The sequence below is a fragment of the Coloeus monedula genome (genome assembly GCF_965178545.1).
Source record: "Coloeus monedula genome assembly, chromosome: 7".
NCBI lineage: Eukaryota > Metazoa > Chordata > Aves > Passeriformes > Corvidae > Coloeus > Coloeus monedula.
The window spans coordinates 39,037,408-39,056,745 of record NC_138787.1 but is presented as its reverse complement, the minus strand read 5'-3'; the positions used below and the strand labels follow the sequence as shown (position 1 = coordinate 39,056,745).

The 19,338-nt window shown below is 42.9% G+C and overlaps 1 protein-coding gene across 18 annotated transcripts in view; it reads left to right on the top strand.

Annotated features, from left to right (window-relative positions):
• The window catches only part of NEB (nebulin), a 99,509-nt gene that overhangs the window by 75,816 nt on the left and 4,355 nt on the right, over positions 1–19,338 (top strand). Inside the window, exons 129-149 of one of the 18 annotated variants that reach the window (XM_082285244.1) lie at positions 1,352–1,462; positions 1,603–1,707; positions 2,456–2,560; positions 3,728–3,832; positions 4,618–4,728; positions 5,182–5,292; positions 5,998–6,111; positions 6,237–6,341; positions 6,754–6,858; positions 6,966–7,070; positions 7,858–7,950; positions 8,998–9,090; positions 10,190–10,282; positions 10,767–10,859; positions 11,907–11,999; positions 16,163–16,255; positions 16,684–16,776; positions 17,317–17,409; positions 17,853–17,945; positions 18,697–18,789; positions 19,097–19,189. In XM_082285244.1, coding sequence (XP_082141370.1) covers positions 1,352–1,462; positions 1,603–1,707; positions 2,456–2,560; positions 3,728–3,832; positions 4,618–4,728; positions 5,182–5,292; positions 5,998–6,111; positions 6,237–6,341; positions 6,754–6,858; positions 6,966–7,070; positions 7,858–7,950; positions 8,998–9,090; positions 10,190–10,282; positions 10,767–10,859; positions 11,907–11,999; positions 16,163–16,255; positions 16,684–16,776; positions 17,317–17,409; positions 17,853–17,945; positions 18,697–18,789; positions 19,097–19,189 — 2,100 coding nt within the window. Of the gene's footprint in view, positions 1–1,351; positions 1,463–1,602; positions 1,708–2,455; positions 2,561–3,727; positions 3,833–4,617; positions 4,729–5,181; positions 5,293–5,997; positions 6,112–6,236; positions 6,342–6,753; positions 6,859–6,965; positions 7,071–7,857; positions 7,951–8,997; positions 9,091–10,189; positions 10,283–10,766; positions 10,860–11,906; positions 12,000–12,484; positions 15,433–16,162; positions 16,256–16,683; positions 16,777–17,316; positions 17,410–17,852; positions 17,946–18,696; positions 18,790–19,096; positions 19,190–19,338 lie in introns of those variants that run through there. The other 17 variants (XM_082285258.1, XM_082285259.1, XM_082285257.1 and 14 more) reach the window with 17 other exon arrangements.

The following is a 19,338-nucleotide window of genomic DNA, read 5'->3' as shown; positions in this document are numbered from 1 at the left end:
TCTTAGACTTCTTCCCACATCAAAACCTTTGGAAAATAGAAAACCAGAGCCTGGATTGCCCATTTGGAAGTGGCAGCAGACAGGTCTGTGCCATTTCAGTTTTACACATGTATTTCCAAGTGAAAAAAAGGAGGATTTTGGTTTTTCCGTGTCTGGCTGTGTCTGCTGCCACGTTTGAATGTTTGAATGTCCACCACGGTGTCTGCAGGAAAACCAAGGATCTCCTCAGGGGAACCAAGGATTCTTAAACTGATCTACAGGAAAAAGAAGAAATTCTGTTTATTCCCATTCAATGATGAGATCCTGGTTTTCCATTCTTTTGCCACTCTGAGTCTTTTAAACGTTCTTTGCTGAGATGATTTTGGTTCTGAGAGGAAATGAGCTGCTGGAGGGGCACTGAGGGAGCAAAGAATGGTCAGCATCATCTTTAACTGTTGTTTTCTTCTCTTGGACATCTCTTCTCATAAACTTTGTAAAGCATCACGTCCACTTTGTTTATCCAGTTGAGTTTTTTAGTTGGATTTTGTCTGTCTGGCTTGCTTGCTTTTAATTTTTCATGGATTTCATTCCTTTCAACATTTCCATGCTTCCAGCCTGGATCTGCTGGATTCTGATGGCTCACACTGCTATGTTTTACCTGGCTGAAGCTGATGTGGTTTGGAGGTGTTACTAAACCTCTTGCAGAATCGAATTAATTATTTATTGTTAGTAATTAATTGTGTCACTGTTCTGTTTGTGATCATTACTGTCCTCCTTTATCCCTAATCCAGTCAGAACATACTGTGTGCATAACAATGTACTGAAATCTTCAGTGCTCTGAAGTCTTGAGGTTTTTAAAGCTCTTATTTCTCCAAGAAGTATGTAAAAAATTCTTTTAAACACTCTTTCATATGCTCTTATATTATTTTATAAAATATATTCTATATTAATGTTATATATAATATTCTAATTATATAAGATATAATTTTCTTGTATTTTACTCTTATTATACCTGTCACTGTTTTTATCTCTTTGTGAAACATCTTAAATCAATGGACTGTTCCCATCAAGTGAAGAATTTTTCACCTCCAAGGGTTACAATTTTGGCCACACGATTCTCCTGGCTCTTTTATTTTTACAGTGAGGAGATGTAACTGGAAGAAAAATCACAAGTGGTATCTTGTAAATATCAAATAGATGTCAATTCTCTTTCTGTGTCAGGTCTTTTTAAAATGGTCTTTATTCCAGTGGACACCTTCGAGTTCCTGCACTTTTGTTCTTCTCCTAATCAGCTCCAGTGGAACAGGGGGTGCTGCAGCCAAACAGGTGAGTCCTGCACGGCAGCTGTGGCACCTGGCTGTTCTCTGTTTAGGTGAAATACAAGGAGAACTTTGCCAAAGAGATGGGTAAAAAGCCAAAGTATGATTTGAAGGAGGCCAAAATCTACAAGACCCTGAAGGATGCCCACAACATGGCCAGCGAGGTACGTTCGCGGTTGCTTTTCCTGGGGGGAAATCCCAATCCGCCTTCCCAAATCCCTCCTTTGTGTTGTTGGAAGCTCTCCCAGCCCAGGCTGGACCAGCAGGGCCCTCTCCTGATGGGGTTTGGCCCCTGTGCCTGCAGGTGAAGTACAAGGCAGACCTGAAGAAGCTGCACAAGCCCGTCACGGACATGAAGGAGTCGCTGCTCATGAACCACGTGCTGAGCACGAGCCAGCTCGCCAGCGCTGTAAGCTCAGAGTGATCCCACAGCTCCCACGGGTGGGAATTCCCTTGGGAATTCTCTGCTAACTCCTCCTCCTGTAACAGCTGCTCCCTTCATGGGCATCACCTGGTAGTGACCTCTTCCTCCATTTCCTAATGACTCCTCCTTAACCAGTGGTGTCCCCACGTTTGTGCTCTGGGGAGGGAAATCTTCATCACCTGTACAACTGCTAATATTTTAAACACTGATCATTTTTACTGGATTGATTCTTGATCCCATTTTAACTGATTGCACTACACTAACAAATACTTCTTTTTATTTTTTCCTTTTTTCTTTACTGATTACTGTATTTAAATGTTTTATTTTTATCTGGTTTTTTTTTTTACTTCATGCTTAACACTCCCCTATTGTAAATCCACATAATTGTGCCTAACAAAGTAATTGATAATGAGAAAAAGCAAAACCCTTTATTGCCTGGTACAGCCTTTTCATTACCCACCGTGTTTTCTCTCTTCTCTTTTTTTTTTTTCTTTTAATCCTGGTTTTTACAAAACCTTTCTTGCAATCCAAATGACCATAAAAAAGATAACTATTCCTCCACATCTTTAACCCCCATTATCAGTTCTAAACTTCTTGGTTTTTGTTTTACTTCTTGCATTTCTAATTTCTCTTTGATGTTCCATTGAAGTGTTGCTTTGATTGGACCTAAGAAGTAAATTTGCTGAGGGATTTTTTTTTTTGATTGAGATAATTTTTGACACCTTCCCTTCAGTACCAGTACAAGAAGCAATATGAGAAGAGTAAGGGTCACTACCATGTGGTGCCAGATAATCTTGAACAGGTTCACTTCAGGGAGGCCTCAGAACTCCAGAGCCACGTAAGTTGGATGTGTGTTTGTCATTATCCCAACTCACTGAGCACCAAATTCCATCTAAATCCTCCCAGTAAATCCTCCAGGCTGTGACAGTCCCTGTGCTTCTCTGCCCCACCAATGCTGCACACCTGGGTAAGGATCCAGGGAGAAACACCTGCACATGTCCAAGTTCAGAACACATAAAATACACAGATAAGATCTCAGTGTGATTCCTTCATTCCAGAGTCAATCCCTGTTGCTCACCTCTGCTGCACAAGGATCTTTTTGCACAGGATGATACATTTATCAGGGGGATTTTTGTCTAGAGGAAAAAGGACCTGGAAGTCACAGAAACTGGCAAGTGAAGGAATTAGGGTTGTTGCTGACAGTGTATTTCCAACTGCTTCATCCATTCCAGTGATCCAAAGGAGAGCTCTGCTGTCCTTTCCTGCATCCAAAAAGGCTTTATCCAAAACAGCACTTCCTGCTGCTTTTAAACATGCCTGGAGTTTTTCCCTCTGGAACAAAACAGTGAATCCCTCCAGAGAAATTCATAGTGTGATTTAGACTCTGATCCTCTCTGTTCCAAGTGCTTGCTGGCTGTAAAGCAAGAGAGAAATTATGGCTAGAACACAGCTAGAAATTATGGCTGGTTGTTCTGGTAGTTGGTGTGGAATTCCAGAATGGTTTGGGGACATTAAGGATTATCCAGTCCCACCCCTGCCATGGGCAGGGACACCTCCCACTATCCCAGGTTGCTCCAACCTGGCCTTGGACATTTCCAGGGATGTTCAAGGTATGGAAAGGCAAAAAGGTCACATAGCAAAGGACTGTAAGGAAATGGTTGTTAATCAGGTTGTTGTTAATGAGGTTGTAATTAATTTTTAAGTCAGTCCTTGTTGCTCCAGTTTGGAATCAGGCTCTGACTTGGCCACAGCCACAGCATTACCTCATTCAGCACTCTGAAAATCTGGATAATAGAACTTGAAGCAGGAATCTCTTCATCCTCATGGACATTTTACTTCCTGGACACCAAATTTTACATTTTCTGGTCAATAATACAAATTTCAGGAAGGCAAACTCTATTAGACATTAGCTTTTATCACAGAACTGTTGATAGTAGGCACATACTGCTCAATTAATTAGGTCTTTGATTATTTAGGAGCATGACTTTTTATCTTTTCTTCTCAGGTGAAATACAGAGAAAAGTATGAGAAGGAAAAAGGAAAACCCATGTTGGACTTTGAAACTCCCACATACCTGACTGCAAAGGAGTCTCAGCTCATGCAGAGCGAGGTAACATCAGCACTGATAAGCTGAAAAGCTTGAAAATATCTTTTTTATACCTAAACTGTAATAGGGATTTAACAGGCAATTCTACTTGCACCTTGTGTACGCTGATAGACTGAAAAAATAGATCAGATTTCTTTATGATGGTTGTTAAATGCTACATTGAACATTCATGACACCTTCCTGTCAAGAAATGAGTCAGAAATTATCTGTAATTTTTATCAGCTCTCAGTGAATGAAGCTTAAACAAGTCCTTGAATAAGAAATGTGGTACAAAACTCATTTCACTTAAACTTTTACGACGTGACAGTGTTTGTGTGATATCACAGGACAGAGAAAGTGCCCTGCTTCTTTTTTTTCACCTCAAAACTCCATTTTTCAGAAACTCTTTTATTCCCTGCATGTCTCTGCTGTCACAGGTTCTCCCCAACCTGTCATTCTCTTTTCATGAGCAGTTTTTTTGTGTTTATTTGAAGTTTAATCCTGCTCTGGCCCAGATGGAGGCTGCAAAGCAGCTGAGTAAGGCCGTTAGTCCTTGTGGTACCTTTTGAATATTTTCTCTACATAGACAAATGAGTAGAAAAATAAAAACCAGAGGCAGGATCAAGTCCTGTTTCCATGGAAAGCAGTGAGCTGCTTCACAGGTTTTAGTGGGAACAGGGTTTAGGTGCCCATTTAGCCTCAGCTGTACCCAGTGGCATTGATACCCTCCCATCTTTGCACATAATGAAAATATTGTAAGAAGTATTTGCTGGTTTACTTTTTTTTCTTCTTCTTCTTGCTCTCTTTAGAAAGAATATAAGAAGGACTTTGAAGAGTCCATGAAGGGCAGGAATCTCACTGGCCTGGAGGTCACACCATCCCTCTTACATGTCAAATACGCCACCAAAATAGCGAGCGAGGTACCAGCTCCTCTGGGCTTCTTTCCTCTGCCTCCTTCAGCACCTGCAGCATTCCCAGCAGCAGTTCTTCTTCCCCACTCTCCTCCCCATGCACACTGAGCATGTTTACTTGGATTTTGTGCTGTCAGCTAATTTGCCATGGACATTTCTTCCTTGTCCTTTAACTGTATTCCCATTTCCTGCCCCTCTCTGACTTCTCTCAGCCTAACTGGTCCATATGTGTGTGCCTTGCCAATTTCTCTTCCACAATAATCCCTGTCTTCTGTTGGAGTAGTTCTTCTATAACCCTCTACAATATTCTTTTTTGTTTTCCAAATGTCTTTCTTTTTTTTTTTTTTTCTTTTGGAGATTTTGGAATTTTTTTTTCATTAATTTTTTTGCAACAAAGTTGGTAGAGTGTAAAACTCCCTCTGGTCTTGCTTTGCAGTGTTTTTCTTTCTCCTTCTCCTGCAGAAAGAGTACAGGAAGGATCTGGAGGAAGGAGTCAAAGGGAAGGGACTGACAGCCTTAGAGGAGACTCCAGACATGCTGAGAGCCAAGAATGCAACTCAGATCCTGAACGAGGTATGGAAGAGCTGCTTGGGAAGTGCCTGAGTGGATGGAACAGCCTCCAACTGCCATGGGCAGGGACACCTCCCACTGTCCCAGGCTGCTCCATGCCCTGTCCCACCTGGCCTGGGACACTGCCAGGGATCCAGGGGCAGCCACAGCTTCTCTGGGCACCCTGTGCCAGGGCCTGCCCACCCTCCCAGCCAGGAATTCCTTCCCTGTATTCCATCCATCCCTGCCCTTCCACTGGTGTGAACTTCATCATTCCCTAGAAATTCTTGAGTAGAGGGAAGAAAAGAACACGGATGAGGGGCTAAGGACCAAAGTGGACTTTGAAGTGAGCTCTTTCCTGTGTTTACAGTCACTGTCAGGAATTCAGATGGAAAGCAGGAGCTGGGATCAACAGTCACTCAGGGGACTCATTAGTTAATTAGTCAAGGGTCTAAACCAAGATTTTAATCATGAAGCACACATTGAAATAATCTGGAATTATATAATTTGTGTGCATAATTATGAGTTGATATTAGAGGTATCCCTGCTTTGGGACTGGCACTGTTCCTGGTTTGGGACTGGCACTGTTCCTAGTTTAGAGTTGGTACTATCCCTGCTTTGGGACTGGCGCTGTTCCTGCTTTGGGACTGGAACTATTCCTGGTTTGTGGCTGTGAATCTGGAGCTGTTGCACCCCTTTGCTGTGATCCATCGCTGTGTTCCCCTGCAGAAGGAGTACAAGAAAGCCTTGGAGCTGGAGATCCGCGGGAAGGGCCTGAGCGAGCTGGCCCTGGAGACGCCGGATTTTGTGAGGGCCAAGAACGCCACCGACATCGCCAGCCAGGTCTGTGGCACCCCCCGACTCCCTGAGCTCTTTTGAAAGGAAAATGGAGATTTTTCTGGTTCAACCCAGTGCAAGTTGTTGTGCAGAGATGATCGAGGCACCTAAACGTGAGCTTTGCCCAACAGATCAAATACAAACAATTGGCAGAAATGGAGAAAGCCAACTACACCAGTGTTGTTGATACTCCAGAGATTATTCATGCCCAGCAGGTCAAGAACCTTTCCAGCCAGGTATCTTTAGTGAAGCAATTAATCCTGCTCCTGTGGGAATCCAGGAAATACTAACTGAGCACCCAAATAACCACCTCTCACAACGTTCAGGAGGCACCAGGGAACAAACCTCTCCAGAGCTCTGGAATTCTATGGCAATAATCAAATTAATTTTACTACTGTACCAAGTGACACAATAATTTCTCTTGCTTTGCAAAGCTAATTCTTTTTTAAGCAGATTCTTCTTAATTTCCTACTCCTAAATAACCTGCTGTCTAAAATAAACCTTGCACACAGGCGTAATCTCAGTTTGTATCAGACAGAGAACTCACATCTCCACAAAGATGGGCACTGTTCAACAAGCAATAACTCTAGTTTGTTTATTGCTGGTTTTGTGTTTTCTATTTTTAATCCATTTGGGCTTTTCCATCAGAAAAAATACAAGGAAGATGCAGAGAAGGACATGCCCTACTATGTGCCTGTGGCTGACACACCAGAAATGCAGCGGGTCCGAGAGAATCAGAAGAACTTCAGCATGGTAAGTACAGAAAATTAAAAAAAAATAGATATATTTTTTGTCTTCAAAGGAAACTGAGTGAATTTGTACAGCACAAAGTTAACATCTGACATTTTCCCTTTTCACAGCTTCAATATCAATCAGACCTACAGAACAGTAAAGGAAAGGTCACAGTGGTACAGGACACCCCAGAAATTCTGAGGGTGAAGGAGAACCAGAAGAATTTCAGCTCGGTATGGTCACCTCTGTCTTCACTTCTCAGCCCAAAAAACAGAGTTTAATATCTTCAATAAAATTACAATTTTTTGGTGCTTCTCCTACAGATAACAGTAGATTTAGCTGGGCTTTACAAGGTGCTTTTCCCTGCTGTTTTTGTGGGGTGATTGGCTTCTTTCACAGGCACAGCTGTGATAGAGTTAATCCCTCCTGTCATTAAATTAATATCATTATTGTCCCTTTTCCTTTGTGCTGTTCCCATGCCAGTCCCTCCCTGTCCCTCCTCGTGCTCTGTGTGCCTGAGTCGTTGCCCAGTTCCTGTTGCCACAAAATGCCTCAGGTCTCCTGTGGCATTTTGCCTCCAGCACCATTAGCAAAGTACAAAGTGGAAAATCTTTGTATAAATCGAATTAGAGCAAATAATAACCTTCAATCCTAAAATTAGCCCCCAAGTGTTTTGATTATGGAATCATGGAATGGTTGGAAGGGACCTAAAGCTTGTCCTCTTCCATCCTGCCATGGGCAGGGACTCCTTCCACTATCCCAGGAATATCCCACTGAAATATATTTGATAATTTGACTTATTGTAGAAATAATTTTCTACTTAAAATGCATTAAATATAAAAAAAATCAGCTTTTTTTTTTTTCCACAAATGGTGCTCACTTTGGACATCTTCAGAGAGGCAGTGACCAGAGTGGATCCTCTGGCTCTCAGCTGCTCTGTTGTGTCCAAATTCAGTGTCTGGGAGCAAGAATGTTGTGTTTTGGATGCTTAACCTTGTTGTCTTCATTCTAAATGTTAAGATTTTGTATAAAGAAGATATTGGAACTGGAACTACAATTGAAAAGACCCCAGAGATGCAGAGGGTTAAACGAACCCAGGATAATATCAGCTCGGTACACAAGAATTGGTTTTTGATACTCACTCTACCACTGCTAATTCAACTTGAAATAATACTTTTTTAAAATATTTTTTCTTTTCTTTACATCTTGCTAACAGTGGTTTGGCAATAACCCACCCAGTTAAGGGTGACTTTCTGAAAGTTTTTGCCCATCCTCGTTACTTTAACAGCAACCTCTCTAATGATTAACATCCCATTTCTTACTTACAACCCATTTCTAAACCGTGGAAGCTCTTGCTGTCATTTTGAGCTCATCCCAGATACAGTTTGGACAGGAAAAAAACCCATTTATGTTGAGAGGGATGTGTTGAAATATCTATTTCAACCCTGGGGCTCAGCTTTAGGATGAGTTGAGTATTCCACATGATGAAGATTCCACCACCTGTTCCAGGGTGGGACCATCTCCCAGGAAAAAGTGTTTTACTCTGCTCAGACTGAATTTTCTGGTGATGGTTTTCTAGTTTGTTTTGTCCTGGCAAACTTTGGTGTTATCTAAAAGGTCACAGTACTCTAAAATTGGAATAATTTTACTTATTAATTTTATTTTGAAGCTCCTAAACCTCCTCCATGCTTTTTTTGAATGCTGTTGTCATTTAGTGTCAGGCACTAACTCTGCAGCCAGTTTGTTCATGCAGAATGTGTTCAATATGTTAAATATGTTCTTGTGAAAGGCTTTTTTTGTTGTTACCCAAAGCAGAAATGCTTTGATCACTGCTGAAATGCTGTGAGATGATTCTCACCCTTGTTAAATATGAGGGATTCTCACAGATCCCAAATTCTCCTTTGGTTGGTAGAAAGGCCAAATAGTATCAGGTTCTAAGGAGTTTACCTGGTTTTATAAACCCCTTTCAGTGCCATTCCCAGTGACTCAACAGCTGAAGTTGCCTTGTCCCAGATTCCTTGGGAAGGTGAGGGGAAGGTGTTGAATTCCATGAGATCCTTTAAACTTCCCCTCTGCACGAGATCAGGATAAAGCTCTTTATGCACCATGGAATGCTTTCCTGTCAATCCTTTCCTTTCCCTAATTCCTGTGCCCTTGCAGGTGAAGTACAAGGAGAGCATTGGGAAAGGAACTCCCATTCCCGACCTGCCGGAGGTGAAGCGCGTCAAGGAGACCCAGAAGCACATCAGCTCGGTAATGTCCCTGCTCCTGCCCCATCCACAGCCCTGCTCCAGCCTTTTATTGTTGGGAAGGCACCAGCTCTCCCAAATCCCTGTGGCCAGCAGCAGGAAATCGAAATACCTGCATTTTACAGGAATTATCCCCATTGGTCACTGCCTGTGTTCCTTCTGTGGCCGTTTCTAAACACAGAGCTAGAAACTAGAATTACCCAGGTTATGTGTTAAAGTTTGTCTGGGGAAGAAAGGATCAGGGAGACAGAACTTTGTGGAAAAAGCCCACAACAATTGGAGCCTTTTTGTGTGGCAGTTATAAGGGAAAACAAAACCTTCCCCTGTCCAGTCAAGTCAATTTTACTTGTGTTTCACAGCTCACTTTTGCACAACTGAGTTGTTTTTCAAAATGATTCCTCATTTTTTCTGGCCTTTTCCATAGGTTCTTTTCCCTTGCTGTGATTGCTTTATTTTTGTATTTGTTTCAATGACATCAAGCAGTGAAATTTTTTTGTTGTTGGTTTGTTTTGGTACAAGGATTTTACTATTTGCAATGAGAGCTGTGAGTGCACTTGTCAGCTGTTCTGTTCCCACATGGTTGGGGTTATTCCATAAGCATCTGCTTGCATGAAAAATACAATTTTTTGAAAATCAAATCATTACAGGTTGAATTAAACCTCATAACATGAGTGCTGATACTCAGTTGGTTTTGTTTCCTAGACATTTAACCCAAAGTAAAGCAGTGGTGCAAACAAACAGAAATGAAAATGAATAAAGCCCACAATGAAGTCTTTGTGTGTTGAATAATTGCAGAAAAGGTTAAACTGTTTATTAATTCCATAAAGAAATGCTGACTGCCTGAAAAGTAATTCTGTTATATTTCCTAAACTAAGATAAAAATTAAAATGCCCCTCTCCAGGTTGGGTCAGGGGAATATTTGTGTCCTTTAAATGAAGACACATTGAAGGCAAATTACTCTGAGCTGGTGACTGTGCTGATAAAGACACTGAGTAACGTGAACTGTGTCCTTATTTCTGTATAATCCCAGTTTGTAATCCCAGGAAACAGGTCAGAGGTGTCTCCAAAGGTGGTCTCACCCCGCTGGTGCTTGTGTCCCACAGGTGTTGTACAAGGAGGAGCTGGGCACAGGCACCCCCACGCCTGTGACCCCAGAAATGGAGCGAGTCAAACGCAACCAGGAGCAGATTAGCTCGGTATTTACACCTTGGAGGAGTTATAACAACATCTGTGTTGTTATAATCCTGTGCTCATAACATCCTAACCTTGTTCTTCCTCAGGGGTTTAGTCCTGGCTTTGCCCTGGCAGGATTTTAACTCATTGATCTTCCACTGTTTGTGCTTTTGGGGGATTTACACCTTGATGTGCTTTTCTTCTAAGAGCAAACCTGCCTGAAAATAATACTGGCATTTCCTGAACTAAGCTGGGCAGCAGAACATCCCTTTGGAGCTGTGGTGTTTCTCCCCATGTCTGTTTTACCCTGGGCCTTTCTCTCCTCTCTGCAGTCACCTATTGACAGAATAATCCACCACAGCCTCTTCCTTAATCTTTGCCTCTGGAACGAGTGTGCCATGAATCCCAAGCGATCCTAACGCTAAACATAATCCCATAAACGTGGGATTTGGTGGGTTTGGCCTGTGCTGAGTGGGGTTTTTGTGGCAATGCTGTTGTCCCTCACAGGTGTTGTACAAGGAGGGTTTAGGGGCTGGCACCGCGACGCCGGTGACGCCGGAGATGGAGCGAGTCCGACGGAACCAGGAGCACATTAGCTCGGTACTGAGGGATAAACCACACCTTCCTCCCCTTCCAAACCCAAACCCAACCCCCTTTAAGTCTTCCATGTCACATTCCTTCAATCCTTGGGTGAGCTGTGAGCAACTCTTCCTTAATCAAACCACCAAAGCCCTGTCAGGATCCTGATTTTTGCATTTTCCCCTCAATTTCATTTATGCTGTTGTTACAGCTGGGAGATTCTAACCTCACTAATTAAAGCACTGGAACGGGGCCTTCTTTTGCTTCCCAAGGAAATATTAATTGTGGGAGTGGTGTCACTGCTCCTCAGGAGCAGAGTCCACCCTTGCAGCACCTCCAGGCTCACCTCTGCCAATGGAAAGTGGACTCAACCCTTCCCGAGTCAGGGGATCAGGGAATGGTTTGGGTTGGAAGCAGTGAGATGTCTCTGCCTGTTCCTGCTGTGCTGGGGCTCTCCTGTGTCCCAAGGTCTTTGTGAGGAGCCCGGGTGGCATTCCCAGGTCACAGCAGTGAGGGAGCATCAGGAACATTCGGTGTAGATGGGAAAATTGCTGCAGGAGTGAAGTCCTGTCTGGAATTCCTGCTCCTGGCACATCCACTCAGATGAGCACTGTGCCACCACTTCGTTCTCTATTTCTGTTTCCATTTGTGACCCATTTGGGTTCACTCTGCCCCAATCCCACCAGGAATTCAGTTCTGGCAGAAATCCCTGGGACAGTGACAGGCACTTCCCTGGCCTGGGCTCCCTGCAGCTCCCTCAGCCTGGCTGGAACTCTGAGGCAAAGCTGCCACATCTGGAGCTGGAGTAGGGAAAACCCTTTGCCAGGGAATTTTCAGGAGCCTGGGAACATTCCAGCAGCTTTGGCCTGGGTGGGATGACAGGAACATTACCTGGTTATTTTTATTAAGGTTTTTTTTGACCAAGGCTAGAAAAACTCTATTTTTCACACTTTGCCGTTTCACAATATTCAATTATTTCTCTTCTCTCTCTCCTCCCTGTCCTTCCCTTTCCTTTCCTTACCTTTCATTTTATTTTATTTTTATTTTATTACTCCCTGCTGCCCACAGGTGTTGTACAAGGAGGGGCTGGGGGTTGGCACCCCAGTTCCTGTCACTCCTGAGATGGAGAGGGTCAAACGCAACCAGGAGAACTTTAGCTCGGTATCTTTTTATCCTTTCAGAAAAAACCCAGTTCCCTGTAGCTATTTAACACCTGCAAACTTTAAATCCTCTCAAATTAACTTATAAAAAATCCGCTTTCTGCTGTTATGTTTTTAGGCACACTATTTTATATACTTATGTTTGAAAATATTTTTCTTATGATTTTAACACTTGTTGCTTCATGTGCATTATTTTTTTTCCTGAAGTTTAAGCTATTTTGTATTTTTAAACCTTTTTTTTCTTAAATTTGCTGACTTCCCATCCTGTAATACTTTGTTCCTCCACTGCAGCCTCTCCAAGCAGTTGGATGTGTATTCCCAGCAGTCCCTTACTCTGAATTTATCACATTTAATGACTGATTTACGCTCCCTAATTTTTCCTGCTTTCTAGTACATTTACTGGGCATAAAATTCCGTGAATTCCCTTCATAAAATGCAGATTTTTTTCTGGTTTTACCTCTTTTTGACTGCCCTGTTGCCCCACAGGTGTTGTACAAGGAGGAGCTGGGGACAGGAACCCCCACCCCTGTCACTCCTGAGATTGAGAGGGTCAAACGCAATCAAGAAAACTTTAGCTCGGTATTTTTTTAATGTCAAAAGCCAAAAATATTTCCTTTAATCTTTTTAAAATAATCTTAACTCCAGAATAACTGATTGACACAAGACCATCCCATTCCTTGTGTTTTGCCATTTTTCCTTTGTAATCACTGCCTTATTTTGATTCAGTCCATCCCACTGGTGAGTTTAGATTCCTTCCTCCCATCTTTTTCCTGACATATTTTTTCTGATCTGCTTTTCCTTTTATTAATCACTTCAATCCTTGATTCTTTCCCCCCCCCTGGTTTTCCCCTGTATAAAATGTCAGCTCTTCAGTGCCTGACCCAACTGCGTGGCCGTGCCCTGAGCTCTGATCCCTGAGCCTGCTGGGCTGGGTGTGGGATGGGGAAACCAACTGCACTTGGTGCCTGGATTCCTCCTGGGTTGCATTTGGTGCCTTTTCCCTTGGGAATTGTTGCAGGGAGATGCTGGCAGTGCTCTGGGGGTGTTGGCAGGGATGGAATGTGTGGAAAAGGTGGGGGAAGAGCCTTGAAAACAGGAGAGCACTAGGAATTATATGTGTGTGTAAGGTATAAAATTATAGATTGATTGATATATATAGATAGATAGATAGATTGATATATTTTATGTATTATATATTTATAAAATACATAAAATAAATAATAATAAGGAATATATATGTAATGAATAATAATTAATATATAAATATGTGCATTTTCCCAATATCCCACCTAAATCCACCTCCCTTCAGCCTCAGCCATATCAGAGTTTTAAATTAGTTTTTATTTCTGGGGATTTTTAACCCCGGATGTGTCAGAAGCCCCTCTCTGCTGGGCTGATGCTTTTGGTGCTGCTTTGATTCTGTTTTTTCCCCATTGCCCCACAGGTGTTGTACAAGGAGGAGCTGGGGACAGGAACCCCCACCCCTGTCACTCCTGAGATTGAGAGGGTCAAACGCAATCAAGAAAACTTTAGCTCGGTATTTTTTTAATGTCAAAAGCCAAAAAAATTTCCCTTTTAATCGATTTTAAAATAATCTTAACCCCAGAATAACTGATTGACACAAGACCATCCCATTCCTTGTGTTTTGCCATTTTTCCTTTGTAATCACTGCCTTATTTTGATTCAGTCCATCCCACTGGTGAGTTTAGATTCCTTCCTCCCATCTTTTTCCTGACATATTTTTTCTGATCTGCTTTTCCTTTTATTAATCTCTTCAATCCTTGATTCTTTCCCCCCCCTGGTTTTCCCCTGTATAAAATGTCAGCTCTTCAGTGCCTGACCCAACTGCGTGGCCGTGCCCTGAGCTCTGATCCCTGAGCCTGCTGGGCTGGGTGTGGGATGGGGAAACCAACTGCACTTGGTGCCTGGATTCCTCCTGGGTTGCATTTGGTGCCTTTTCCCTTGGGAATTGTTGCAGGGAGATGCTGGCAGTGCTCTGGGGGTGTTGGCAGGGATGGAATGTGTGGAAAGGTGAGGGAAGAGCCTTGGAAAACAGGAGAGCACTAGGAATTATATGTGTGTGTAAGGTATAAAATTATAGATTGATTGATATATATATATAGATTGATATATTTTATGTATTATATAATTTTGTAATACATAAAATAAATAATATATAATAATGAATATATATGTAATGAATAATAATTAATATATAAATATATACTTTTTTCCTAATATCCCACCTAAATCCTCCTCCCTTCAGCCTTGGCCATATCAGAGTTTTAAATTAGTTTTTATTTCTGGGGATTTTTAACCCCGGATGTGTCAGAAGCTGCTCTCTGCTGGGCTGATGCTTTTGGTGCTGCTTTGATTCTGTTTTTTCCCCGTTGCCCCACAGGTGTTGTACAAGGAGGAGCTGGGGACAGGAACCCCCACCCCTGTCACTCCTGAGATTGAGAGGGTCAAACGCAATCAAGAAAACTTTAGCTCGGTATTTTTTTAATGTCAAAAGCCAAAAGAATTTCCCTTTTAATCTGTTTTAAAATAATCTTAACCCCAGAATAACTGATTGACACAAGACCATCCCATTCCTTGTGTTTTGCCCTTTTTCCTTTGTAATCACTGCCTTATTTTGATTCAGTCCATCCCACTGGTGAGTTTAGATTCCTTCCTCCCATCTTTTTCCTGACATATTTTTTCTGATCTGCTTTTCCTTTTATTAATCACTTCAATCCTTGATTCTTCCCCCCCCCCTGGTTTTCCCCTGTATAAAATGTCAGCTCTTCAGTGCCTGACCCAACTGCGTGGCCGTGCCCTGAGCTCTGATCCCTGAGCCTGCTGGGCTGGGTGTGGGATGGGGAAACCAACTGCACTTGGTGCCTGGATTCCTCCTGGGTTGCATTTGGTGCCTTTTCCCTTGGGAATTGTTGCAGGGAGATGCTGGCAGTGCTCTGGGGGTGTTGGCAGGGATGGAATGTGTGGAAAAGGTGGGGGAAGAGCCTTGAAAACAGGAGAGCACTAGGAATTATATGTGTGTGTAAGGTATAAAATTATAGATTGATATATATATATATAGATAGATAGATTGATATATTTTATGTATTATATATTTATAAAATACATAAAATAAATAATAATAAGGAATATATATGTAATGAATAATAATTAATATATAAATATGTGCATTTTCCCAATATCCCACCTAAATCCACCTCCCTTCAGCCTCAGCCATATCAGAGTTTTAAATTAGTTTTTATTTCTAGGGATTTTTAACCCTGGATGTGTCAGAAGCCCCTCTCTGCTGGGCTGATGCTTTTGGTGCTGCTTTGATTCTGTTTTTTCCCCATTGCCCCACAGGTGTTGTACAAGGAGGAGCTGGGGACAGGAACCCCCACCCCTGTCACTCCTGAGATTGAGAGGGTCAAACGCAATCAAGAAAACTTTAGCTCGGTATTTTTTTCATTTCAAAAGCAAAAAAAAAAAAAAATCCCTCTTAATCGATTTTAAAATACTTTTTAACCCACACAACAATATTCTTGTTTCCTTATAATCGACTTACCCAAAAAATAATAGCCTGCTCCCTCTCAGGTTTTTTTTTCCTCCATAATTATTACTTACATTGTTCTTATTCCCTTTTTTTAATTACATCATTTTAGTAATTGAATTCCACCTTTTAGACTGTAATTACTTTTTTTTTAACTCTTAAAAAACCCACCCTGTTTTCCTTAATTATTCCCAAGAGTCCTTTTTTTAACTCTTAAAAATCCACCTTGTTTCCTTTATTTAGTCTCAGCCTTTTTTTTTTTTTTATCTCTTAGAAATCCACCCTATTTTCCTTGTTTAGTCCCACCTTCAGTGTTGTTCCATGCAGTGAATTTCCCCCTGATTTTCCTCATTTTATACACGAGCACTAAACCTTGGCTGGCTGGGGCGGGCTCAGTGGGATCTGCTGTGCTGGGAGAGGAACCACAACTGCTTTATTTGCTACTTTTTTGCTGCTTTCACAGCTTTCATTGCTCAGTTTTGTGTCCAGGTGCTGAGCAGTGTCGGTGGTTTGGAGCAGGATTTCACTTCTCTCTTCCATCCCAAACTTTCTCTCCAAGCGAAGGCTCCGTGTCCCGGCTTTTTCCCCATCCCTGACCTCGCCCTGTTATCCCGCAGGTTCTGTACCGGGAGGAGCTGGGCACGGGCACCCCAATCCCGGTCACTCCCGAGCTGGAGAGGGTCAAACGCAACCAGGAGCACCTGAGCTCGGTATTGTGTGGAGGAGGAGTTTTCCCTTTAACTCCACTCAACCAAAATCCTTAACCTTTGTTAAAACGGCACCAAAATTCCTCTTTTTCTTCCATGTAATCAACTGATAATCACATCCTCTGTTCCTCACTGTGTTTTCCAACGTTACTGACCTCCCACTTCTTCACTGATGCAATTATTTACAAATATTTACGTTGTTCTAAATACTTTTAACTCTTTTGTTCCCGTTCCAACTTCCTTTTTCCTTTCTATGTGGGGATTTTTTATGTATAAAATCTTGATGCCTTATTTCAACCGTGGAAGAGGGAGGAGGGTGTGACTTCCCAGGAGGCTGCTGTGGGGGGTCTGAAAGCTCCCATTCCCCAGGAAATTTTGGATTTAATGATTTTTGAGTTGCTGATGCTTTTGGACGGTCTCTTGTTGTGCAGGTGTTGTACAAAGAGAGCGTGGGGACAGGGACCCCCACTCCTGTCACCCCCGAGATGGAGAGGGTCAAACGCAACCAGGAGATTTGCAGCTCGGTACTTTGCCAAGAGCAACACTTCCCTTTAACTCTTTAAACGCGGAGTTAAATCCTTTTAACTCTTTCGAAGCACTTTTTAACCGTTTGGAGAAGTGGCTTTGTCCCCAGGTAACGCTGCCCCTGCTCTAAAGCAGCGCAGAGCAGGGCTCACTTCTCACTCGTGGCTTTCTCAGGTTGAAATGTTAACTTGGTTCAATTGATCTTGGTTTTAAGAGCGATTTTAATGTCCTGTTCTAATCCTAAACCCGCTCAAGCTCCTCTCCTTTCCTCTGCAGTGCTGACATTTATTTTAAAGCAGTTAATTGAATTTTCTGGCCGTGCTCAGCCCCTCCGGTGGGATTTTGTGCTCTTTGATGCAGTACTTAAACCATTTATCACCGGTAGTTCAAGCCAGCCTGCCAAACTACTTCTCTACTAAAACAGTGCCCAGGACCCGCTTTAAAAACACCCGGGAAACTAAATCCAAGGGAAAAGAAACGTGTCGGGAGAGCTGTTTCTTGACTGTCCCTTTCTCTGACTCCTTTCTCTCGCCCCACAGGTGTTGTATAAGGAAAACATAGGGAAAGCCACCCCCACCCCCGTCACTCCCGAGATGGAGAGAGTCAAACGCAATCAAGAGATCATCAGCTCGGTACTTCCACCAGGAAGCGTTCCTGAAGATCGGAGTGAAGTGTTTAACCCGGCTGGAGCATCAGCACCCCGTGCTTATTAACCCCTTAAATGACTGTGCCCCGAGGCCCCGCCCCGCGCTCGCACACAAACGGCACCAGCTGCTCTTTAACGCTGCCCCAGGCAGGCGCTGACTAGGAAATGATCCCTTTGGGGATGGATGATGTTCTCCTGCTGAATTTTTGAACCCTTTCTCACTCCACCTGTGCTTTGATGCCAATGGTTGCAGCCAGGGCGGGTTCCTGCATCCCAGATTAATGGCAACGCTCCAATTCCTCCTCCTGTGCCACAGCTCTAACTCCGTGTAACGACTCCAAAGCTGTTTTGTGTGTTCTGCTTTTTGGTGTTTTTTTTGTTTTTCTTTTCCTCTTTAATAACCTTTGGATACTCCCTTGTATCCTGTAGGTTTTGTACAAGGAAAATGTGGGGAAGGTGACCCCAACCCCCATCACCCCCGAGATGGAGAGAGTCAAACGCAACCAAGAGATCATTAGCTCGGTACCTTCCCAGAGATTTCTGGCTTCCTTTGTGCTTAAACTTAATCAAGTAACAGCCTAACTCCCACCCAGAGCTGGTTTTAAATTAAAAATAGATGTATTTCTTTTTTTCTGCATATTAATTGCTCCTTCTAAACCCAAATTACTTCAGTCTTAACGGTGTGATCCAGAATTTTAGGCTTTTTTTACAACTTCGTTTGTGAATTTGGGGGTTCTATCCAGACCATCTCAAGAGCTGGGATCCCTTGTTGGGGATCAGGGAATGTTTGGGTTGGAAGGGACATAAAGCTCACTTCATTCCTTTACCTTCCACTAGCCCAAGCTTTCCAGGGATATTCAGGTTTCTCTCTGTGTTCAGTGTTTCACCTTTCATTGGATTTTCAGGTGGATTTGACTTCAGGGAAAAACACCCATCCCTGACACCATTATTGGGGCAGTGTGGCAACAAAACTTCCCCCTCCCTCCCAAAAAGATCAGGAGTTGCTTCAAATATAGATAAAAAAGCAGATAAAACATTTCTGGACCAGCTTTGTAGGGCCAGAGGCACTTCCTGAGCCTCTGGAGCCACCCTACACCTGGATAGAGCCCTTAACCACGAATGCCAGCTTTCCTCTCCACTCCCTGTTCCTCACCCCTCCTGCAGCACTAAACGTTTGATGTTTTGAAATCTGGTAACAAAGTAATAGTTTGGGTTCCACCCTTCGTGCTTTGGGGTTGTTGAAGACGCCGGGTCCCTGTTCTGTGTCCCGCAGGTGTTGTACAAAGAGAACGTGGGGCAGGCGACCCCCACGCCGGTCACTCCCGAGATGGAGCGAGTCAAACGCACCCAGGAGCAGATTAGCTCGGTATTTTCCCAGGAAAACTCTTCCCAAACCTCCCACTGCAGTGGTTAACACCCGAGGATGTCATAGAGCTCTTCTCAATAACCTCACTCTGCCTGGTTTTATTTAACCCTCTAATTTTTTTTTCTCTAAAAAGTCACCTCTTAAGTACTGTGGCTTTAAAAGGGTTTTTTTGTCATTTAACTCGTTAATACGATTTCTCCTGACTTTTTTTTTTTTTCTTTCCTAACGGCTGGTGTGGAGTCTAAAAGCAGTAACATCCCAGTTGTGGAGTTGTGCCTTGGTGACTGGGTTCCTTTGTGGTCTGTAGGTTGCATACAGGGAAGGTTTAGGGAAGGCCACTCCCAGCCCGCTCACTCCGGAGATGGAAAGAGTCAAGCGGAACCAGGAACAAATCAGCTCGGTACTGAAAGCACAGCCAAGCACCTTGTGTCAAAAATAACCATCCCGAGCCAAACTCCACCTAATTCAGCCTTATCTTCCCAGTTTTCCTTATTTTTGCCTATTTTCCCTTTGATTTTTTTTTTTTTTTTTTTTTTTTTTTTACCTTTT